Source organism: Amblyraja radiata, chromosome 25 (assembly GCF_010909765.2).
Source record: "Amblyraja radiata isolate CabotCenter1 chromosome 25, sAmbRad1.1.pri, whole genome shotgun sequence".
Lineage (NCBI taxonomy): Eukaryota > Metazoa > Chordata > Chondrichthyes > Rajiformes > Rajidae > Amblyraja > Amblyraja radiata.
The window spans coordinates 18806435-18832039 of NC_045980.1; the positions used below are offsets into that span (position 1 = coordinate 18806435).

Consider the following 25605-nt stretch of genomic DNA (forward strand, 5'->3'; position numbering starts at 1 on the left):
TTGTTTGGGTGCTTTGGCTTGAAGTTGAAAGGCACTACATACTGCAAATGGTGGCTTGGGAGCTTTGGTTTAAAGTTGAAAGGCACTACTTACTGCAAATGGTGGCTTGGGAGCTTTGGCTTGAAATTGAAAGGCACTTCTTACGGCAAATGGTGGCGGGTGCTTTGGCTTGAAGTTGAAAGGCACTACTTACTGCAAATTGTGGCTTGGGTGCTTTGGCTTGAGGTTGAAAGGCACCACTTACTGCAAATGGTGGCTTGGGTGCTTTACTTGAAATTGAAAGGCACTACTTACTGCAAATGGTGGCTTGGGTGCTTAGGCTTGAAGTTGAAAGGCACTACTTACTGCAAACGGTGGCGGGTGATTTGGCTTGAAGTTGAAAGGCACTACTTACTGCAAATGGTGGCTTGGGTGCTTTGGCTTGAGGTTGAAAAGCACTACTTACTGCAAATGGTGGCTTGGGTGCTTTGGCTTGAAGTTGCACTATTTACTGCAAATGGCGGCTTGGGTGCTTTGGCTTGAAGATGAAAGGCACTACTTACTGCTAATGGTGGCTTTGGTGCTTTGGCTTGAAGTTGTAAGGCACTACTTACTGCAAATGGTGGCGGGTGCTTTGGCTTGCAGTTGAAAGGAACTACTTACTGCAAATGGTGGCATGAAGTTGAAAGGCACTACTTACTGCAAATGGCAGCTTGGGTGCTTTGGCTTGAAGTTAAAATGCACCACTGCAAATGTACCTTCTTCCTGTTTGCACTGTATATTGATTTTAGATAAAACGCTACCACTTACGGCTGTGATTTTTGGCCATCTTACTCAGTCCCCCCCTCCTCTAAGCAGGTGTAGAGAATTCTTCCCAACAATGAAAAATAAAAGTGTTATTAGCGTTTAAAAAATGTTGAGAATCTCTCTCCTGTCAATCACGTCCTGAAAGCCACACCTTTTCCGGTGGGAGGGGTTATAAAACCTGGAAGTGTGGGTGTGGCTCAGTCTCTGCATTATGGGGGAGGGAGAGGTCATGACTGTCTGAGCTGTGATTCAACTGAACACACTGAATGTCTACTGAACTGTGGGTTTGGTGTTTTGTGTGGTTTTATGGTGGTTTCACCCTGCATGAAATGGTATGAAGCTGCATTTGAATTTGGTGGCCTTGCACCCTGCTTGAAATGGTAGGAACATGGATTTGAAATAGGTGGCCTTGCACCCTGCTTGAAATGGAATTTCAAGGAATAGTCATGAGTCAACTGCCAGCCCACCAGCCGTGAGTGAGCTGCCAGCAGATCAGGTTTGAGGGACTGAGCTGCCACCCCAAGAACCCATACCAGCACTGTAGAAAGCCCCCCTACTGGCCACCAATATTGGAATTGGTGGAGAGGTGGAATATTGCGTCGGGGACCAGCCCTCCCGTGTGAACATGGGACCCAACGGGTCCCACTTAGTCTAGTTTTATATATTTCCATCAGGTGTCCCCTCAACCTCCAACGTTCCTGAGAAAATAACCCAAGTTTGGCCTACCTCTCCTTGTGGCTAATAGCCTCTAACACAGCATTCTAGTAAACCTCTTCTGCACCTTCTCTAAAGCCACAACAACCTTCCTGTAATAAGATTTACTGTTCTTTAAACGATTTAACACTAAATCAGGGAGCTCTCTGAAATCTATGTTTTGTTCACTGGTTTAAAATCCTTTGTCCCTACATTAATTAGGATCTAATTTTCCCTTTAATTTGCTCTGAATTTTTACTAATATCATTTTCTATCCAATCAATGTGAACCCAACAAATATGGCAGAGAATAAAGGTTGAGTTTTAAGAAAAATATTTTATTCTACAATTTTCTATTTTTACCTTATAATTAACTCATTTTAGGAAAACTAAAAAAAAGACCATGCTGATTTAATGCATGAAACTGGACAGTGTCACATCACGTTGCATCTGTTCCTCTGCAGTGCCCCTTGGATGCGGATAGAGGGGTGGCCTTGTTTGTAGCGTGGATTCACGCTGCAGTTCAGGAGTTCTTTAAACAGTAGTAAAAGGTGCCAGTTGTACCGGGCAGAACATTCGATGTAGCCACATCGCCACATCCTCTTCACCAGGTCACTGGTACTCCGGCGCGGGGTGAACCGATGCTTCTGGAGGTCTCTCTTGTTTCCAACCACGATGATTGGCGCTTGCCTTGTGTTTGGCCTCCTGTCAAATCACCAGAAACGAGTAAATCCAATAGACACAAAAGGCTGGGGTAACTCAGCGGATCAGGCAGCATCTCTGGTGAAAAAGAATTAGGTGACGTTTCGGGTCGAGACCCTTCTCCAGACTACCTAAGGCAATACGAGTGATAAGATGAAGTATGAAGGTAAGCTAGCCAATATAAAAGAGCATAGCAAGAGTTTCTTCAGTTATATAAAGAGTAAGAGGGAGGCATGAGTGGACATTGGACTGCAGATGGAATATAGTGTAGCAAAGTGTAGAGTCATGCGTTTTGGTAGTAGGAATAAAGGCATATTTTCATAATGGGGAGAGAATCCAGAAATCGGAGGTGCAAAGGGAGTTGGGATTTCTGGTGCAGGATTTCCAAAAAGTTAATCTGCAAGTCGAATCGGTATTAAAGAAAGTAAACTCAGTGCTAGCATTTATTTCAAGAGATCTTGTGTACAAAAACAGGGATGGAATGCTGAAGCTCTATAAGGTGCTGGTAAGGGCCGCATTTGTAATAATGTGAGGAATTTTGGGCACCATATCTGAGGAAGGGTGTGCTGGCTGGAGAGGGTCCAGAGGAGGGTTACAAGAATGATCCTTGGATAGAGTGGATGTGGAGAGGATGTTTCCACTAGCGGGAGAGTCTAGGACTAGAGGTCCTAGCCTCAGAATTAATGGACGTTCTTTTAGGAAGGAGATGAGGAGGAATTTCTTTAGTCAGAGGGTGGTGAATCTGTGGAATTCTTTGCCACAGAAGGCTGTGGAGGCCAAGTCAGTGGATAAATTTAAGGCAGATAAATTCTTGATTCCTACGGGTGTCAGAGGTTATGGGGAGAAGGAAGGATAATGAGGTTAGGAGGGAGAGATAGATCAGCCATGATTGAATTGCATGGACTTGATGGGCCGAATGGTCTAATTCTGCTCCTGTCACTTATGACCTTAAGACCGAACTGTTCTCTGCCAGCACACAAATTAATATTCCTCTATTTCCTGCATATCCATGGGTTTATCCAAACGTCTCTTAAATGCCACAATTGTAACTGCCTCCTCCACCACGCTAATTCTGCCGTGCGTTATAACCGGTTTCACTGGATATAAATAGATGTGAAATCTGACAGTTCTAATCACAACAAAGGTAAAGTAATATATTCATAAATAAGAATAAGATCTTCCATTTCCTCCCACACTCCAAAGACGTACAGGTATGTAGGTTAATTGACTTGGTAAATGTAAAAATTGTCCCTAGTGTGTGTAGGAGAGTGTTAATATGCGGGGGATCGCTGGTCGGCGCGGACCCGGTGGGCCGAAGGGCCTGTTTCCCGCTGTATCTCTAAACTAAACTAATACTACCTTCTTCCCATTATAAAGCCATTAATTAAGAATGAGAGGCAACGTATTTACACAAAGACTGGTGGGTATAAGGACTGATCTGCTGGAGGAGGTAGTTGAGGCTGGTACTATCATAATATTTAAGAGACATTTGAACAGGTACCTGGATAGGATATGTTAGGAGGATTATGGGCCAAGTGTACGCAGATGGGACTAGTGTAGATGGGGCATGATGGACATCATGGGCAAGTTGGGCCACAGGGCCCGTTTCCACACTGTATGACCCTATGACTCTAATGTGACTACATACCATCATTTGCAATATTCTAATAGTTTACAGGCAAAGATTTGCATTCAATCAATGTTGTTTTGTTGGAAAATGTAATCAGCAGCATTTTAGCTCAACTGGTAGAGCCACTGCCTCACATCACCAGGTTCGATCCTGACCTTGAATGCTGTCTCTGTGGAGTTTGCACGCTCACCTCATGACTGCGCGGGTTTGCTCCGGGTGCTCCTGTTTCCTCCCACATCCCAAAGACTTGTGGGTTTTGTAGGTCAATTGGCCTCTGCGAATTGCCCCTAGTGTGTAGGCGAGTGGTAGAATGTGCGGGGGAATTGATGATAATATGGAGAGAATATGGGGGTGCCTCTCACATGCGGGCTCAGTAGACTATTTCTGTACACTCGCTAATCGGGGATTGGGGGTCTGGCAATACTCTGCTGGACTGTTTGTAAGATAAGTTTGTAAGTGCTAGCACTTTGCACATGTGACACTGAATGCACCATTGACCATAAGGTGAAGCTGGATTAGGTTAGGACATTTAGATTGCCCCCAGTGTGCAGGGAGCGGATGCAAGCATGGATAACATAGAACTAGTGTGCATGGGTGATCAATGGTCGGCACGGACTCGATGGGCCGAAGGGCCTGTTTCCATACTGTATCTTTCAACCAATCAATCAATGAGGCAGGACCATGTGTGAACAGTGAGTCTCCCATCCTCATTCATGATAAACTCAACGAGCTGCCAATCTTGTGTCTGCATTATTCTGCCCGTTGATCTGCTCGATTGGATTGTGTGAAGGGCAGCTGTAAATGAACCCTAGTGTGTAGGTGAGTGGTAGAATCTAACCAGAATGGTGAGAATAAAATGGGGTTGGTGCAGGATCAGGGTTAAAGGGGTGTTGGTTTAATTGTCCACCAGGTCTCTGCATGCTGCAATGCCTGTTTTGGTGGTGTAGCACCCTTATGATGCAGGAGGCTCCCACAGAACACAGAGGTGGTCGGGCGAGGAGAGTGATGTTGGGTCACGGGCCTGCTGCAGCCTGGGGCCTACCTGGGCCTACCTGGAATGGGGGTGCTCCAGTACTTCCAGCACGTGGACCGGACTTCGACTTTGGACTTTTTCTTTGTAAACGGCACCAAAACATGGTGACTGTGCATTTGTGGATTGTGCCAAGGAACTTCTCGATGCTGTGCATCTGTGACAACAATAAAGAACCAATGACCTTCCCACCATGAAGGAGAAAGTCTCTCAAGGGCCAGGATCTTGACTCCATTGCATCCCCTTGTGGTCAGAGGCAGAACAGCTGGAGTGGGATACTGAGGTAATTGGACAGACAGGTCTATAATGTGCGCGTCCCATCAACCAAACTGCTCAAACCAGTTTGTATCTTATTGTATAGTTGATATGACAAGTATATTTCAAGCAATAATATGACTAAGCCGTGGTGAATGCACCGGCTACGTTATTGTTGATTCATCATATATATTGCAACATCGGCAGAAAGATAAAAGGGAGATGTGCGGGGCAGGTTTCTGGGGACTTGGAATGTGCAGCTGGGAGTGGTGGTGGAGGCAGATGTAATAGTGGCATCTAAGAGGCTTTTAAATAGGTTGGAATGGAGGGATATGGATCATATGCAGGCAGAGGAGATTAGTTTATCTTGACATCATGTTCAGCGCGGACATTGTGGGCCAAAGGGCCTGTTCCTGCGTTGTTGTTATTCTTATGTTTATAATATTCTTCTTTTAAATGTTGTTATCATTGTTCTTTATCTCTCCACATCACTATCTATATCTCTCGTTTCCCTTATCCCTAACCAGTCTGAAGAAGGGTCTCGACCCAAAACGTCACCCATTCCTTCTCTCCAGAGATGCTGCCTGCAAGAAATGAGCAGGAAGTGAGTTACTCCAGCTTTTTGTGTCTATCTTTTGTTATTATTCTATGTTCTAAATTCAAGAGGGATACATTTGTTGGTAATTACATTGTTGAAGGAGTGTTGGGCCTTTCTGAATGGAACAGTTTTAAACACTTCTGAACAATTAATAGCCAAACTACCATGAGTTTGAATTTCCCCATACTGTTCTTATGATGACCAATTTGCAGTATTTAATTACTGGATTAAATTCTGCAAATCACCTGCACTTTGCTAATCTGTCACTTGCCAGTCTTTGTCCCCCCCCCACCCCCACCCCTATCTTTTCCAGCTTTCTCCCCCCTGCTACAACCAGTCTGAAGAAGGACACAAAGTGCTGGAGTAACTCAGTGGGCCAGGCAGCATCTGTGGAGCAGAGGGATGGGCAAGAATCTCAAGAAGGATCTCGACCCGAACGTCACCTATTCATGTTCTCCAGAGATGCTGCCTGACTCCAGCAGGTTTTGTCCGCCATTGTAAACCAGCATCTGCAGTTCCTTGTTTTTACAGACTGAAAAAGGATCCTGACCCCAATCGCCGCCTTTCCATTCCCTCCACAGATGCTGCCTGACCCTGCTGAGTTACTACAGCACGTTGTGTCTCTCACGAGAGTTATTGAGTCTTACAGTGTGGAAACAGGCCCTTCAGCCCAACTTGCCCACCACACCCAACATGTCCCATCCACACTAGTCCCACCTGCCTGCATTTGGCCCATATCCCTCTAAACCTGCCCCATCCATGTACCTATCTAAATGTTTCTTAAATGTTGCGATAGTCCCTGCCTCAACTACCTTCTACGGCAGCTCATCCATACACCCACCACCCTTTATGTGAACTGGTTACCCCTCAGGTTCGTATTAAATCTTTCCCCCCTCACCTTAAACAGATGTCCTCTGGTTCTCGATTCCCCTACTCTGGGCAAGAGATTCTGTACTAGATTGTGTCTGATTAATGTCTGGAGATGTTGCAGCAATTGCACAAGGTGTGGTGGAGGATACAGTAAAGACACTTACCTGACTTCTGCAATTTGCTGCCGTATCATTTTCACATAATCAAAACTATCCAGGCAGCAGATGTCGTACACAAGGACGTACGCGTTTGCATTCCTAATCCCCCTGCACCTCGAGTCAGTCCACTCCTCCAAAACAAGAACAGAAAGAATGTGTCACCTTTACATGCACAGCTAAGACCACAAGAAATGTGCAGGAAGGGACTACAGCTACTGATTTACACCAAAGATAGACACAAAAATGCTTTAATTTAAAAGTACATTATACACCTACTTAGTCACACCCATTGTGACTAAGTAGGTTCTAAGTAGGTTGTGCAATTGTGACTAATGAGAGTACAATATTAGTATTTGTACAATATGAGAGTACATTCTTGATTAATATGGGTGTCAGGGGATATGGGGTGAATGTGTAGGAAAGAACTGCAGATGCTGGTTTAAATTGAAGGTTGACACAAAATGCTGGAGTAACTCAGCGGGTCAGGCAGCATCTCTGGAGAGAAGGATTGGGTGACATTTCGGGCTGAGGCCCTTCTTCAGATTCAAGAAGCCTGACTTGCTGAGTTACTCCAGCATTTTGTATCAATATTTCTAAAAGACCATAAGACATAGGAGCAGAAATAGGCCATACAGCCCATTGAGTCTGCACCGCCATTCAATCATATCTCATCTATGGGTGAACTCCTTCGGTGACTTGATCTACTTTTGGTTTATTCTGCCTAAAGGATTTTAATTTAGTTACGGATACAGCATGGAAACAGGCCCTTCAGCCCACCGAGTCCATGCCGACCATCAATCTGACTGTTCACATTAGTTCTATGTTATCCCACTTTCTCATCCACCTCCTACAGTGGGATAATTTTACAGAGGCCAAATTAACCTACAATCCCGCACGTTCATGGGATTTGGGAGGAAACCGGAGCACCTGGAGGAAACCCAGGTGGTCACAGGGAGGACGTGCAAACTCCACACTGACAGCACCTGAGGTCTAGATCAAACCCGGATCTCTGGCGCTGTGAGGCAGCAGCTTTACCAGCTGCGCCATTGTGCCCCGCAGGTTGGCCACACATTTAATAAAGAAAAGACAAAAGGTTTGAATTTTATTGATATACTATCATGTGAGCAATAGCATGGCTAAGACCATGTTAAACATACCAACAAAAAAACACACACACCCACAAAGCGCCGGAGTAACTCAGTGGCTCAGGTAGCATCTCTGGAAAAAAGGGATGGATGGCATTTCGGGTTTGGGACCCATCTTCAGGCTCCCGACATGAAACGTCACCTATCCACGTTCTCCAGAGATGCTGCCCGACCAACTGTTACTCCAGCACTTTCTGTCTCTGTTTGTAAACCAGCATCATGCAGGGTGACCTGGACAGGTTGAGTGAGTGGGCAGATGCGTGGCAGATGCAGTATAATATTGTATTGTATTGTATTGTATTCAAATTTATTGTCATTGTCTCAATTAGAGACAACGAAATGAATTTCCCTTAAATATATATATATAATAAAACATATTAAAAATAAAATTGAATTAAAAAAAGAAAAGCACAAACACAGAAAGTCCACGACACAAAATAACACAGTGGCACCAAGGTGAGGAAGGCACCATAGTCCAGCCAGCCTCCCCTCCGATCTTCCCAGATGTTCATCCGTGGTCTGGGCCTTCCGAGCACCCGCAGTCGCCGCACCGGGCGGCCCGATGTTCAGGCCCTCACGCCGGGCTGGTGGAACGCCGACGCCGATCCCCGACGGTGAACATCCTCCTCCTCCTCAGCGGTCCGGACCTCCTGATCAGCCGCCTCCCGCAGCCGGAGTCCGCAGCTCCCGAGTCCGCAGGCCGAGCCGGGTGGAGTCGCAGGACCCCGCGTTGTTGATCAGCGCCGCCCGCGTTGGAAGCTCCGCAAACCGCAGCTCCATGATGTCGGTGCAGCAGGTCCAGCACTCCGGGCTCCAGACGGCGATCCCCGGTAAGGCATTGCCAGCCCCGCGCTGTCCCGCCGCTGCTGGAGCTCTGGTCGATCCCGGCAGGAAAGGCCGCGCCAATCCAGTAGGTAGGCCGCTGGGGGGGTGAGGACACGACTCGAATAATAGTCGCGTCCTCTCCAGGAAGCGACCGAAGGACGGTATCCCCCTTACCGTGCCCTCTTCCCCCACATAAAGACATTTAAAAAAACATAAAAAACACACTTTAACATAACTAAAAAAACAGAAAAATAAAAAGATACCGGGCTGAAGGTGGAGGCTGCTGGCACCAGCGCCACCGGAAGTACAACATAATATAGATAAATGTGAGGTTATCCACTTTGGTGGCAAAAACAAGGGGGCAGATTATTATCTCAATGGAGTTAGGTTGGGCATAGGGGAGGTGCAGCGAGATCTGGGCGTCCTTGTACACCAGTCACTGAAAGTTGACTTACAGGTACAGCAGGCAGTGAAGAAAGCTAATGGAATGTTGGCCTTCATACAAGAGGATTTCAGTATAGGAGTGAAGAGGTTCTTCTGCAGTTGTAAAGGGCTCTGGTGAGACCACATCTGGAGTATTGTGTACAGTTTTGGTCTCCTAATTTGAGGAAGGACATCCTTGTGATTGAGGCAGAGCAGCGTAGGTTCACAAGGTTGATCCCTGGGATGGCGGGACTGTCATATGAGGATAGATTGAAAAGACTAGGCTTGTATTCACATTTTCTATGTTTCTATCTTCAGTTCCATTGTAAATGCAACGTGTCAGTTTAGCTCAAGATTCCTGCATCTGCAGTTCTTTGTGCCTAGGTTAGTTTGTGCTGAAAACTCCAACATCTGCAGTTCCTTGTTTTTTTTTTAGTGGCATCTGCTGGCAACTCTCTTTTGCGTTGAGCTGCTCGTTCGCTCTCTCGCCGGCAGAAAGCAGGCGAGTCATGCTGCATTAGATTTGATGGGTACCCAATCCCTGCCGCGCTGCCTCTCTCTCTCGCTCTCTGTGGCTCAGTCTCGACAGCACATTCTCCCTCGGTGACTAGTGGAGAATGAGATTACTTCTGTAAAAGGCTGCGGCGACGTGACCGAGATCGCTGGACCGCATGAAATGCAGGAACTTTGTTCCGACCTCAAGTGCACACGTTGTAAAAACAATCCAGTTGTGGCCGGGGGAGGGGGGTGGATCCGAACAATTGTGGCAAGGTTTAGGAAGCGCTCCCTCCTTCCGCAATGCGGGCGGTGATCAAGGAGGGTCACGTTCCTTCTGCATTTGCAGTGGTTTCCACGAATCGACATGACTGATAGAAGGGAAAAAATTGGGGTGGATATGGAGAGACGAACCCGATGATACAGAGACAGACTCAGAGTGGGACAACCGTCTTTCGGTCCATTGAACACGAGTGCCAGAAATCAGAGAACTCAAAATGAGCACTAGTTAGGGAAGTTACTGGAATTAAGCAATGTCTTTTCTTAAGTTAGGCACACTTGGTCTCCACAGCCTTCTGTGGCAAATAATTCCACAGCCTTCTGTGGCAAATAATCCTTCTCTGGGGATAAATAGTTGCCAGGTTCGTTAGGAATGAGTTTAGAGTTATTCCTGGAGCTTAAGTTAAGATTCTGTAAAATTGATCTCAGGAATAAGTCATGTACCAATGTACCATCTTAGATACATTAATTTATGTAAAATTTCTCCTTCACAGTTCCAGGTCCCTCAAAATCAAGAAAGTCTTCCTATTGTTCTTTCTCAGATCCAGTGTTGACATCACCTTGAGCACAATTGAAGTAATTGAATGATACAGTGTGGAAACAGGCCCTTCAGCCCATCAAGTCCATGCTGACTATTGATCCCCCGTCCACATTGGTTCTATGTTATCCCACTTTCGTATCCACTCCATACACACTAGGGACAATTTACAATTTACTTACAAACCCGCACACCTTTGGGATGTAGGAGGAAACCGGAGCACCCAGAGGAAACCCACGTGATTATAGGTAGTACGTGCAAACTCCACACAGACAGCACCCGAGGTCAGGATCAAACCAGTGTTTCCGACGCTGTGAGGCAGCAGCTCTTCCAGCTGCACCACTGTGTCACCATCTTCCACAATTTTGCACACTTTTGTCTGACTTTGTGAATGTCTCCCAAAATAACCTTGCCCCACAGTCTATTCCTTCACCCAAATCTATAATGAAAGACATTTGGACAGGGATATGGACCAAACATGGGCAGGTGGGGCAAGCATAGATGACACTTCTTGGCACATGGGGCATAAGTGAACGTCCCTGGGCGAGATGGGTAAGTGAATGTCCATGGACAAAGTCTGTGTGGATTTTCCCCTCGTGGTTTCCACGATGGAGCTCTCCCGTGGTCACCAGGTCGGAGCTCCCCCATTGTCTCTGCTTCAGAGGCCCCCATGATCCCACCTGGTCTCTGTGTTGAACAGTAAAGGGCCTGTCCCACGAGCATGCGACCTGCATGCGGCAAGCGCGACCAAACCGGAAGCGGGGGCCGCGCGGAGGTCGAGTGATTGACGTGAAGTTCGAGCGAAGTCCGTGGGAAGTTTGCACGTGACGTACGCGTTGAGACGCTGCGCACGCCCTGTCGAGACGGTGCGTACGGCATCGAGGCGACTGCGGGCCGGCAGGCCGTTGCCGCGCGGAATTTTTGAGCACAGTCAGTTTTTCGGAGCCCCGCGCGATGTCGGGACTGGCTCCGCACAACTCCATACAGATCCGGCGATCGAAGTGGGACCGGCCCCGCGAGGCCATACGGCTCAAGCGCCACATTAGGTCGCGCTTGCCGCATGGAGTCACATGCTCGTGGGACAGGCCCTTTAATTTACCAACGCACAGTAGCACTTCCACTTCTGACTTACGTAACGCCCGACGTATGCAAGGGTCCGCGGGACATGACCCTCACTTAAATCGGGGAGCCTCGGTAATCAAATAGCCCCTTAACCAAAAACTACCTGAGAAACTGAGCCAGCGTTAACTTTACAAAGGTATTGCAGAATGAAATTCAACACTTTCTGAGGCAGAGTGTTGGAGGGACATAAAATAAATCCAAAATGCCCACTCTGCTCTGAAATTTCACAATTTATTGTAATTGCAATCGTTAATTGCACAGATTTTCATCTAAACAAGAGCGATGCAGATAGCTAATCCTTTTATACCTGATTTTAATCACTCGGTACAATTTAAACTGAAAGCGCTCATATATCATATCTGAGAGCTATCCCTTGAGATCTGAGAGGTAATTGGTTAGACCTTTGATGTGACCTTTTCCTTGGCAACGGTTGAATACATACAAATGTTCGGGAGCTTAATCTCCGAGAATCAGGAAGGGGGTTTGGCTGACACGTGTCCTGTACAAATAATACTAGATATGAATGAATAGCATCTCCAGTGAGGATAATCATCGGGCAAAGGTAACTTCTGTAAGCAAATGTTTGCTCTTAGTGGGGGTGATGATAATTTCAAAGTATACCTATATTAACTATCAACCTCCACATGTACTGTACCCTTGTTTAATCAGACGGGAAGAAGGAATTTAAAAAAGGTACATTTAAAGTATCAGAAAATGGTGTAAGGCATTATAATGTGATTGACTTTATTAATGGGGCATAATTTTCCCAAGTGGATATTATGAGCTATATGTTAAGATGCTTGTGAAGGTAGTCACAGATGAAGTAAAGGCACACAGTAAAAGAAATGTTTCCTCAGGCATTTTATAGAAGGTCCTACAATGCAGAGGGCAAAGCTGATGTTACCTTACAGTTGTACAAGATTTTGGTGAGGCAGTGCTGTAGAGTATTGTGTTCAGTTTTGGTACCCTGCTATAGGAAGGATGCCGTTAAGCTGGAAAGAGTGCAGGGAAGTTTTATGAGGATGTTGCCAGCACTCGAGAGCCTGAGCTACAGGAAGTTGAGCAGGCTAGGACTTTATTCCTTTGAGCGCAGGTTGCTGGGGGGAGGGGGGGGGTGATCTTATTGAGGTGTATAAAATAATGAGGGGCAATAGATAGTGTAAATGCATGGTCATTTACCCAGAGTTGGGGAATCAAGTACCAGAGGACATAGGTTTAAGATGAGATGGGGCAGATTTAATAGGAACCTGAGCGGCAAATGTTTCGCACAGAGGGTGGTGAGTATCTGAAACAAACTGCCAGGCAGTTGAGGCAGGTAAAACAACAACATTTAAAAGATGTTCAAAAGGGAACTGCAGATGCTGGAATATCGAAGGTACACAAAATTGCTGGGGAAACTCAGCGGGTGCAGCAGCATCTATGGAGCGAAGGAAATAGGCGACGTTTCGGGCCGAAACCCTTCTTCAGACTGAAGGGTTTCGGCCCGAAACGTCGCCTATTTCCTTCGCTCCATAGATGCTGCTGCACCCGCTGAGTTTCCCCAGCAATTTTGTGTACCTTTAACATTTAAAAGATATTTGGACAGGTACGTGGATAGGAAAAGTATAAAGGGACATGGATCAAACAAAGACAGATGGGACAAGTGTAGATGGGACATCTTGGTCGGCATGGGCAAGTTGGGCAGATGGGCCTGTTTCCTGGTTGTTCACCCTATCTATTCCCCTCATGATTTCATACACCTCTATAAGATCATCTCTCAGCCATCTGTGCGCTTCAAGGAATGCAGTCCTAGTTTGCCCAACCTCTCCCGATAGCTCAGGGTCTGGAGTCCTGTAAACATCCTTGTATATATTCTCTGCACTCTTCTCAGCTTAATGGCATCTTTCCAACAACTCAAACTGAATACAAATCTCTAACCTCGGCCTCACCCACATTTTATGTAACTAATATAACATTCCAACTTTATAAGTACATAAGTCATAGGAGCACTGTTAGGCTATTTGGCCCATCAAATCTACTCCGCCATTTAATCATGGCAGGTCAATTTTTCCCTCTCAACCCCATTCTCCTGCCTTCTCCCCATAACTCCTGCCACCCTTACTAATCAAGAATCCGTCAATCGCCACCTTAAAAATACACAATAACCTGGCCCCCACAGCCGTCTATGGCGATGAATTCCACGGATTCACTCCCGCTGATTAAAGAAATTCCTCCTCATCTCCTTTCTAAAGGTACGCCCTTTTATTCTGAGGCTGTGCCCTCTAGTCCTAGAATCTCCCACTAGTGGAAACATCCTCTCCACGTCCACTCTATCCAGGCTTTTCACTATTCAGTAAGTTTCAATGAAGTCCCCCTTCATGCTTCTAATACAGGCCCAGTGCTGTCAAACGCTCATCTTACATTTATACTTCTACATAAATATATACCCTGACAGATCAAGGCCAGGGTCTTGGACAAATGCAAAGCCCAATAAGCTGCATCAAATCCTTTGGAAACCCATTACACTTCAGGGGAAAGGTTAATAACTCAGCATCTTATATTTATGACAATCATAAGCCCTGGAGGAATGAAACAGTTACTGAGCTCCAGAGATACGGGGAGGTTTAGCATCACTTTAGTACAAAGGCATTGAAATCATTCCTTAATTAAATCCATTAATTTACTACATGGTTATAATAGGAATAAAGATAGGGAGAGGAGCAGCTATGAACACCTGCTTACAAAAATTGTCCCTTATATAATATTATCCACATTTTTTGTACAAATCAGAATCAATATTTGGCTCCATAAAAATATATGGGAAGATGTCGTGGATGAATCCTAACATAGTACGTGGGGCAGCAGTAAAATATAAACAGATAATGTCACTTTTAAAATTACAACCAACACCAATGGAATAGGTCATCTTACCAGCAGTGACATCTATGTGATACTGGGTATATTACCATGAGAGGGTGAAATTGGAGTGTGCCACTAAAGTATGCAGTGCAATGTCCATGTGATCAACGCAATGCTGGGATCAATTACACAAAAAGAATCGCCACATTACTGCGAATTGTTCACAATGGACCGATCTTCCCATATTCAACTCACACTTACCATGGCTTCATTATATTTTCCCTACTGTAGATTTTAAGCTTTGCTAATCAGAACGGGGGGAAAAAAACCCTCAAGCATTTAGTGCAGAAAATACTCCATCTGCAATAAACTCAGTCAGGTGTTAAACTAGTTTTGCAACAGTGAAGGGTTATTTAACATCCCAGTGCAAAGCATGAACTGAATGCATTGAACTGATGATGTTTGTAATGGCCGTTGGAGATCTTACACAGAATCGTAGAGTCATAGAGCTGTCCAGAATGGTAACAGGCCCTTCGGCCCACATTGCCCATGCCGACCAAATTGACATAATGCACTAGTATTATTTGCCTGCATTTAGCCCTTACCCCTTTAAACCCTTTCAATTGGCTACACTAACATGGTTTACAAATAGATTATCTGTTACAACTGCTTTTCATATCCATATCAATATATGCATCCAAATGTCTTTTAAAAGTTGTAATTGTATGCGCTTCTATAGCTTCCTCTGCCAGCTCATTATCATACAGTCTACCCTTCGAATGAAAACGTTGCTCCTGAGGCCCTCTTAAATTTTGCCACTCTCACCCTGAGACTATGTCCTCTAGTTTTAGAATCCTCTACCCTGGGAAAATACGGTGAGTGTTCACTTTATCAATGCCCTTAAGATCTTGTAAACCTCAATGGGCGTGTTTATCACCAAGGTTTCCTGCATCCCCGGTCTCTGTTAAGAGCAGCTGGGTACACAAGATACATTATCGGATTACAATCCACAAAATACACTTTCCCGGTTTACCATTCTATAAAAGCGGATAAGATATTTCAAAATAGGAGCATGGTGATTAATTATTCTTTTTGCAAAATTGTCTCGTAACTTTCTTGTTTTTTAACTTTGTTTCTTATTGTAAAGAGGTATTGCAAGTTTAAAAAAAATTAAGATACCTTTAATCTCAAACCACTGCTCAATTGTGTAGGAAGGAACTGCAGATGCTGGTTTATACTGAAGATAGACACAAAGTGCTGGAGTAACTCAGGGGGCCAGGCAGCATCTCTGGAGAAAAAGAATAGGTGATGTTTCGGGTCAGGACCTCTCTTCAGAAGCATATAGAAATATATAAAATTCTTAAAGGATTGGACAGGCTAGATGCAAGAAAAATGATTCCAATGTTGGGGAGTCCAGGACCAGGGGTCACAGTTTAAGAATGCAGGGTAGGCCATTTAGGACTGATATGAGGAAAATCTTTTTCACCCAAAGAGTTGTGAATCTGTGGAATTCTCTGCCACAGATTCACTGGATGTTTTCAAGAGAGAGTTAGATTTAGCTCTTGGGGCTAAAGGAATCAAGGGATATGGAGAGAAAGCAGGAACGGGGTACTGATTTTAGATGATCAGCCATGATCATATTGAATGGTGGTGCTGGCCCAAAGGGTTGAATGGCCTACTCCTGCACCTATTTTCAATGTTTCTATGTTTCAGACTGAAAGTAGAGGTGGAAGTGGGAGGTGGAGAGAATAAACTGGAGGTGACAGTGTATGAGTTTTCTCAATATTGCAATGCAAAATACTATTCTTCTGTCAGAATACTCCATTGCATCAGACCTGTTTTCTGTTTATTCATTACCACAGGAGCAAGTGGCTGTACGGCTGAAAGCTGGAAATATACACGAGCATAAAGGTAGCACGGAAAACGGTCATAAACAAATACTGTCACCATCTTTATTTGCACAAAGCCAATGAATAAGTAGAATTGAATGTAAGCAGGGCCACTCTGTACACAACAGGCATTCTGCAATTTCAGCTGAACCATTAATGCATTTACCTGCACAGTCACACTAATAAAGTTTGTGAGATAAGGAGTTGGCTATTAGCTGTGATGAGCAACTCAACATTAGTGGTGATACATTCCAATTGGCTGCACTGATATGGCTTCTAGATAAGTTTATTTGCAAATGATCGTGTTTTTCAAATAACTTGGTGTAACATTTGTTAGACTGTGAAGAGACTTTACTCAATTAGTGGTAGGCGGGTGGTAGGCGGCGCGACTCTCGTCAGCTGCGGCCTCTGCAGTCCGTCTGCGTTTTTATTATTTTATGTCTATGTTTTTATGTAGTTTTTGTTATTTTTGTTGGGGTATGTGTGTGGGGGGGTGGGGGTAACTTTTAAATCTCTCCCTGCACGGGAGACCCGACCTTTTCTTTGTCGGGTCTCCGTTGTTGTTGGGGCTGCAATGAGGAGCGGCCTCCAACAGGAAGACCGGGGCTGTGGTGCCGACTACTCACCTCACCGTCGCGGTGCTGGCCGAGTCCAGAGCGGGTGGAGCTGTGGTGGACGCTGCAGCGACCCGACCCCCGGAGATTCGGTGGCTGCAACTGCGGGTTTGGCGGACGGCACCGGGAGCCCGCGGGTCCCTGGAGGGAGACCGCTTTTCGGGGCTTCCGCAGCGGCGACTTCTCCCGCCCGAGTTGCGGGGTTGAAGAGCACCTGGAGCGGGGCCTTACAGCACCGCCCCGCGCGGCTTGGAATGGCTGCGGGCTGCGAGCACACGCCGGGGGCTCTAACACCAAGACCCGGTGTGCGACCTTGCATCACCCGGCGTGGCTTTAATGGCCACGGGACAATCGCCATCGCCCGCCGGGGGCTTTGACTTTGACTCTGACATGGGGGGGAGAGTGCAGTGGAGAGAGAAGTTTTTTTGGCCTTCCATCACAGCAATGTGATGGATGTTTATGTAAATTATGTTGTGTCTTGGGTCTATTTGTTTGTAATGTATGGCTGCAGAAACGGCATTTCGTTTGGACCTCAAGGGGTCCAAATGACAATAAATTGAATTGTATTGTAATTAGGAGGCAGAAGTGTGCCTGTTTGTGGCCGTAATCCATAGAATTACAAACAAGCAACTCTGCACTGCGCAGTAACAGGCCATTCAGCCCAACTGGTTATGCCTTACACCCATGCCCTCCACGAGCCTTCTCCTATTCTTTATCCAACACTATTGTCATCAGTTTAGTTGAGTTTAGAGACACAGCGTGGAAACAGGCCCATTGCCCCACCGAGTTCACGCCGACCAGCGATCACCGTGCACCAGTTCTATTCTACGCACAAGGGACAATTTACAGAAGGTAATTAAACTACAAACCTGCACGTCTTTGGGATGTGGGAGGAAACCAGAGCACCCAGAGAAAACCCACGCGGTCACAGGGAGAACGTACAAACTCCACACAGACAGCACCCGCTGTCAGGACAGAACCCAGGTACAACTCTACTGCTGCGCCACTGTGCTGCCCTGTACAAAACAAATACAAATACACAGACGCACCACAGCCTTTTGTTCCTTTCTCCAAACATGCAGGTTTGTGGGATAATTGTCCTCTGTAAATTGCCCCCAGTGTGTAGGGATTTGATGAGAAAGTGGGATAACTTAGAACTAGTGTGAACGGATGATCGATGGTCAGCGTGGACTCGTTGGGCTGAAGGGCCAGTTTCCATTCTGTATCTCTGAACTAAATTAAATACAAGATTTCCTAGAATCCTACCATTCACGATGTATGTCTTTGCCTCATTACTACTCCCAAGGTGCATCACCTCACATCTGTAGTTACCAGTTTTAACTTTCACTGTAAACATCTTCTGAAACTATTTTTTTTATAAGCTTAAATCTTCAGTTAACTCTTTATCAGATAAATAAGCGGCCCCATAGCAGAAGCATCCACTTTGCGGGGCTGGGAACTGGAAGTATCCTGAGCTCATTCTGCTACCATCATCATCTGTTGCAACAAGTGATGGCTCCCACTGATTGTCGCCGGAAGCTTGCGTCTTTTTCAGGACGGACGATGACAGCGATGTCAATAATTGAAACATGGAAGATGGACACGAAAGAAGAAGATAAATAAGCAGTGATGTATTTGGTGGCGGCATAGTGGCGAAGTGGTAGAGTTGCTGCCTTACAGCGCCAGAGACCCGGGTTCAATCCTGACTACGGGCGCTTTGCACGTTCTCCCTGTGGCCGTGTGGGTTTGCTCCGGGTGCTCCGGTTTCCTCCAACACTCCAAAGATGTACACGTTTGTAGATTAATTGGCTTTGGTAAAATTGTAAATTGTCCCTTAATAGACCTAGTGTACAGGGTGATCGCTGGTCGGCGAGGACTTTGTGGGCCATGGGGCCTGTTTCCACGTTGTATCTCTAAAGTCTACAGCCTATTCAGTGGTGAATACAGAATTTGCCTGCATCATTCAAGATGAGGTAGATTACAAGTTAAAATGACATATTTTAACTATCTATCTGCCAACAAATGTCCATATACAGTATGTTTGAACTGTTAATCATCACATCTTTATACCGAGTACACTCCACATTTGATGTTTCCTTGCGGCAAGTGTATAAAATCATGAAGGGAATAGATAGGGTGAATGTACAGAGTCTTTTTTCCAGAGTCTGAGAATCACAAACCAGAGGACATAGATTTAAGGTGAGAGGGGAAAGATTTAATAGGAAACTGAAGGGAAACTTTTTCACACAGATGGGTGGTGGGTGGATGGAACGAGCTGCCAGAGGAGGTAGTTGCGGCAGGTATTTTAACAGCGTTTTGACAGGCACATGGACAGGAAAGGTTTCAGGGGACATGAGCAAAATGTGGGCTTCGATGGAACATCTTGGTCGGCATGGACAAGTTGGGCTGAAGGGCCGGTTTCTGAGCTGCATGACCATTTGACTCAGTAAAACATAGATGTGTAATGAGGGTGAGAAGTTTAAATTGAGGTTTAAATGCGGTGCTGGCTCGAAGGGCCGAATGGCCTCCTCCTGCATCTATTTTCTATGTTTATGAATCCTAAAATGAATAAAACTAATTTTACAGAGGTGTATAAAATCACGAAGAAAATAGATAGAGTGAGTGCATAGAGTATGTTTTCACAGAGATGGGGAAATCAAGAACCAGAGGACATCGGTTTAAGTTGAGAGGAGAAAGATTGATTAGTAAACTGAGGGGCAACTTTTTCCACACACAATGTACTAGGTTTATCAATGTTAGGATTAATATAACGTGTACCTAGTACAGTGAAGTACAGGGATAGCAGACTCAAGAATAAGACGGTACATGAGCAGTGGTGTACGTTTAAGGGTCTACTGTATAACCTTCAAGAAAAATTTATTCCTATGAAGAAAAAAAGGGGTAAGGGTAAGAACAGTCAGCCATGGCTCAGTAAAACTATAAAGGATAGTATTCGGCTGAAGGCAAGGGCATATAAGGTAGCCAGAGATAGTGGGAGGGTAGAGGATTGGGAAGCATTTAAAGGTCAGCAAAAAATAACTAAGAGATTAATTAAGACGGGGAAAATAGACTATGAAAGGAAATTAGCAAACAACATAAAAACTAATAGTAAGAGTTTTTATAGCTATATAAAAAGAAAAAGGGTGGCTAAGGTGAACGTTGGTCCATTGGAGGGTGAGACTGGAGAGTTGTTGGTGGGGAACATGGAAATGGCAAAGGCATTAAACGAGTATTTTGTATCAGTCTTCACCATAGAAGACACAAAAAATATTCCAACGCTGGATAAACAGGGGGCGGTAGGAATGGAGGAGCTAAATACTATTAAGATCACCAAGGAGGTGGTATTAGGGAAATTAATGAGACTGAAGGAGGATAAATCCCCTGGGCCTGATGGATTACATCCAAGGGTCTTGAGGGAGATAGCGGTGGGGATTGTGGATGTATTGGTGATAATTTTCCAAAACTCCCTGGAGGCAGGAACGGTCCCAGTGGATTGGAAAATGGCCAATGTAACACCTATATTTAAAAAAGGAAGTAAACAGAAGGCGGGTAACTATAGACCGGTTAGTCTAACATCGGTGGTGGGTAAAATGTTAGAGACAATTATTAAAGAAACACTAACGGGGCACTTGGATAAACATGACTTCATCGGACAGAACCAGCATGGTTTTGTGAAGGGGAAGTCCTGTTTAACGAATCTGCTCGAATTCTTTGAGGAAGTAACAACCCGGGTGGATAAAGGGGAACCGGTGGATGTGGTATACTTGGACTTCCAAAAGGCTTTTGACAAGGTGCCACATAAGAGACTATTGCTAAAAATAAAAAATTATGGGATTGGGGGTAATATATTAGCATGGGTAGAGGATTGGCTAACAAATAGGAAGCAGAGAGTGGGGATAAATGGTTCATACTCGGGATGGCAACCGGTAACTAGCGGGGTTCCGCAAGGGTCGGTGCTGGGACCCCAGTTGTTCACAATTTATATAAATGATTTGGAGGAGGGAACCAAGTGTAATATATCAAAATTTGCGGACGATACAAAAATGGGAGGAAAAGTAGGGGATGAGGAGGATAGGAAGAGTCTGCAAAAGGATATAGATAAGCTAGGTGAGTGGGCAACAACTTGGCAGATGAAGTTTAATACTAATAAATGTGAAGTCATTCACTTTGGGAAAAAAAATGATAGGGCAAGTTATTTTCTAAATGAGGAGGAGCTGCGTTGTAATGCAACGCAAAGGGATCTAGGGGTATTAGTACATGAATCACTAAAAGTTAGTATGCAGGTGCAGCAAGCAATCAGGAAGGCCAATGGAGTTTTGGCCTTTATTGCTAGGGGGATTGAGTATAAAAACACGGAGGTCTTGCTGCAGCTGTACACAGTATTAGTGAGACCACATTTGGAATACTGCGTACAGTTCTGGGGTCCATACTTAAGAAAGGATGTACTAGCCCTGGAGGCAGTGCAGCGAAGGTTTACAAGATTAATTCCTGCAATGAGGGGATTGACATATGAGGAAAGGTTAAGTAGGCTGGAACTCTACTCTTTGGAGTTTAGAAGAATGAGAGGCGATCTCATTGAAACATATAAGATCGTGAGGGGCCTTGATCGGGTGGATGCACCGAGGATGTTCCCAATGATCGGGGAGACTAGAACTAGGGGACATAGTTGCAGAATAAGGGGGGGCTCTTTTAAAACTGAGATGAGGAAGAACTTCTTCACCCAGAGGGTGGTTAATTTGTGGAATTCGCTGCCCCAGGGAGCAGTGGAAGCAGAAACTTTAAATATATTTATGACTAAAATAGATGGTTTTTTAGCTGCCAAGGGGATAAGGGGCTACGGGGAGAGGGCAGGGATATGGACCTAGGTATGGTTAGTATAGTAAGACCTGAGTGATCTCCTGGACAAGTGTCGATCGCCTGGATTGGGGTCGGAGAGGAATTTCCCGGATTTTTTTCCCGAATTGGACCTGGGTTTTTATCCGGTTTTTTGCCTCCCCCAGGAGATCACGAGGTTTTTGGGGTGGAGAGGGGTGATAGCGGTATAAAGGGGAGGGTAGTGTCTTGTGTTCTGTGTCTTGTGTCTACTGTTTGTGGGTAAGTGTGTCTGTTTAGTGTTCAGCCATGAGCGAATGGCGGTGCGGGCTCGACGGACCTGGTGGTCTACTCTCGCACCTACTTTCTATGTTTCTATGTTTCTATGTAAGTGCTTTGTTTTGCACGCTATCCGCTCAGATCACATAATACTACACATAAATACAATGAAGTCAAACTCCAGTACAATAGGGCGAAGATACAGAGTGTAGAATATAGTTCTCAGCATTGTAGTGCATCAGTTCCAGGGGCAGCGATCAGTTTGCAAGAATACCTGACCACAGTTAGAAAATGAATTGTGTTGAACGAGGGTGATTATGTTGAGGGGTGGAGAAGCCACAGTGGGGGTCGACTGCACGTTCCTTACCTGGGCGCCGGTGGTCGGGAACGTTGGGATGTGCGGGACGTCCACGATTTTCAAGTCGTAAATGCCGCCGTCCAGCATGACCGAGGCTCTGTGGACCTGCCTGCTTCTGGTCGGGCTGTAGATTGGGCTGAAATCGTTGAAGAGAAACTGGCGGATGATGGCTGTCTTACCCACCCCGGGGCAACCGAGCAGGGCGATGGTAAAGGTGCCGCTCATTGCTTGCAGCCAGCAGCCAGCCTCCTGTGCCGGATCAGACAGAGGACTGCACTCTCCCCTCTCTCCGAGCCGAGTCTCCCCCCCGAGGTGCGATGTCTCACAATCCCCGCCGATCTACAAAGTGCTGAAAGTCTCTTGGTCCGGGGAGGGGATGGAGTCTGGCGCTCCCTGAGCGAAACACAAAGTGCTGGAGTAACTCAGCGGGCCAGGCAGCATCTCTGGAGAACATGGATAGGCGACGTTTCTGGTTGGGACCCGTCTTCAGACTGGTGGAGTCAGGGTAGCTAAACGGGGAGACCTGGGAAAGCTGGGAAAGAGGAGTGGGGCAAAGCCTGGCAAGTGATAGGTGGATACAAACGAGGGGGGGGGGGGGGGGGGGGGGGGTACAGCGGCAGATGGGTGAACTAAATGACAAATGCTGGAGGTCAAAAGGAGACAAAAGGAGAGGATGAGTGAAATGCAAAGCCGGAGGGAGGGATACTGGTGGAAAAGGATGCAAGGGAGTGCCGGGGGCGTAAAATGTAGTTGAGGGACCTGTGGGGGGAGGGAGAGAATGCAGGGCAAAGGACAGGGTGACTGTGGCTTGATAGTGGGGTAAATGGAACCCCACTCGGATGAAGGGAGCAGAGGAAAGAGAGATGGGGAATTGGCGGATTCAACAGCATTGGTGGATTCAACAGCACTGGGTCGCAGGCTACCACCAGCTGAATATGGGACTCCTTGTCCTAACTCCGTGTGAAAGGAGTGGAGCCGTGTATCCACCTATCACTTGCCAGGCTTTATCCCAACCTACCTCTCTTTTCCAGCTATCACCCCTCCCCCCCCCCCCCCCCCCCCCCCAATTTCACCTGTCTGAAGAAGGGTCCCAACCGATGTTGTTCCATTGCGACCCCCAGGTTCCATTGGTAAATTGGCAACATTAGTAACCCGAGCTCTCCCCCAGCGCCGCTCTGCGGGGGTTGAGATCCCATCCCCTCCCCGCTAGCCCAAACCCACTGAGACGGCCCGATCCTTTAAGCAGCACAGGGTAAACTCGCACCAAATCTCCCCATGGAAACACCACGCCAAGCAAAGGTTTAAGTCTGAAGAAGGTTCCCGACCCGAAACGGTGTCTGTACATTCCCTCCACAGATGCTGTCTGACCCGCGGAGTTCCTCCAGCACTTTGTGTTTTGCTCCTAGATTACATTGATAAAGCGCCTTTCACAACCGCGGGTGTCCCAAAGCACTTTATGGCAGAAGAGTCGATGGCCCAAACGCCTCAGAAAGGCGATGTGATCCGGTTTAATGATGGACCCCGGTCTTACTCACAACAGTGTCATAGACGTTCTGTAAGGAGTTAGACAGGGCTTTAGTTTTACATCTCATGTGAAGGATGAAAACAAATGGATTAAATAGGTTTAGAGCGACATGGGCCAGACGCGGGCAGGTGGGACTAGTGGAGATGGGACACCTTGGTCGGCGTGGGCTGGTCGTGCCGATGGCTGCATAACTCGATGAAATAAATTATCGTTGAAATGATTCTCGATCTCATACAGTACAAATAGAAAGATATTCTTCGCCCTTCTAATGGACATTTGCCCAACTGCCGTCGAAGGTCCTCGTTACAGATTACATAAAGACTATATCTCTGGTATGTGAGATCGGATGGAATAGTTACCTGATACAGAGACTAGAATACTTGTTGTTAACGTGTGTTGGTTCATATCTGCGTGAGGGGAGTCATAGCTCGGTCTAATTCTGTCATTACACGTTAGACCATAGAACAGTACAGCACAAGAACAGGCGCTTCGGCCCACAATGTCAGTACCGAACGTGATGCCAAGACAATTTCTTATCTACGAGATCAGTTTAACGTGGCACTATGTTCGTCACATATATTGTGGGCTGAAGGGCCCATCCCAGTGCTGTACAGTTCAATGCTCTACCTGGGCATAATCCATATCCCTCTATTCCCTGCATATCCATGTGCCTATCCCGCTGTTCATGAATTGAATTACACAACACCCAATATTAACTGAGCAGGGCAACAGTGTGACACTTAGACATCATTCATTTCAGAGCAAAAACTGCAAGCAAAAGAGCAAGACTTGGGAATAATTTGAGAGTCAAGAGTGTTTATTTGCCAAATGCACCTGGACCCAAACAGTGAAATTCTTACTTGATGCGGCCTTACAGATTCATTAAAAGCAACAACATAACAACTAAACCTACAATAAATGTTCAGTTATATTAGGTAACCAGACTATAATAATAGTGCAAGCCAAATTATGTAGTGCAGCCTCGTACAATGTCCATGGCAGATCGCTGCTGAGCTAGTGTGGTTAGTGTTGTGCGGTGTGGTTCAGAAGCTGTTCTTGAACCTGGACGTCACGGTTTTCGGGCTCCTGTACCTACATTCTGATGGTAGCTGCGAGATGAGAGCGTGGCCAGGGTGGTGTGAGTCTTTGATGATATTGGCTGCATGCTTGTGGCATCGATGCCTGTAGATCCCTTCGATGCTGGGGAAGTTTGTGCCTTTGATGGGCTGGCAGTGTCCACCACTTTTCGCAGCTTCCTTCATTCCTGGGCATTTGAGTTACAGAACCAGGCCGCGGTGCAACCAGTCCGTATGATCTCCATCGTACATCTGCAGGTAGAGTATTCAGCAACATACCAAATCTCCTCAAACTTCTGGGAACTTGTGGCATTGATGACACACATGACTGCACCCCCGCCCACCAGAGCAACACCATTGTCAAATTTGCGGATGACACTACGGTGGTGGGACTCATCTCCGGGGGGGGGGGGGGGGACGAGTACGCCTACCGGGATGAGGCGGAGCAGCTGACAGTGTGGTGTGGAGAAAATAACCTGCTCCTCAACACCTTAAAGACAAAGGAAATAATAATAGACTTCAGGAAGAATAAAACGGACATGGTACCATTAATTATCAGAGGGGACTGTGTGGAGAGGGTGGCGGATTTCCGCTTCCTGGGAATCCATATTGAGGAGGACCTGGCGTGGAGCGTGAACACCGCTGCGCTGCTGAAAAAGGTCCAGC

General features: G+C 46.1%; 1 protein-coding gene across 1 annotated transcript; it reads right to left on the bottom strand.

Annotated features, from left to right (window-relative positions):
- Positions 1-1801: 1801 nt before the first annotated feature.
- Positions 1802-22812, bottom strand: rasl10a (RAS like family 10 member A). The gene is made up of 3 exons (XM_033043352.1): positions 22348-22812; positions 6728-6852; positions 1802-2183 (listed from the first exon to the last, which is right to left on the bottom strand). The coding sequence occupies exons 1-3, from the start codon at positions 22561-22563 to the stop codon at positions 1913-1915; spliced, it is 612 nt and encodes a 203-aa protein (XP_032899243.1). The 5' UTR covers positions 22564-22812; the 3' UTR covers positions 1802-1912.
- Between the last annotated feature and the right edge of the window lie 2793 nt (positions 22813-25605).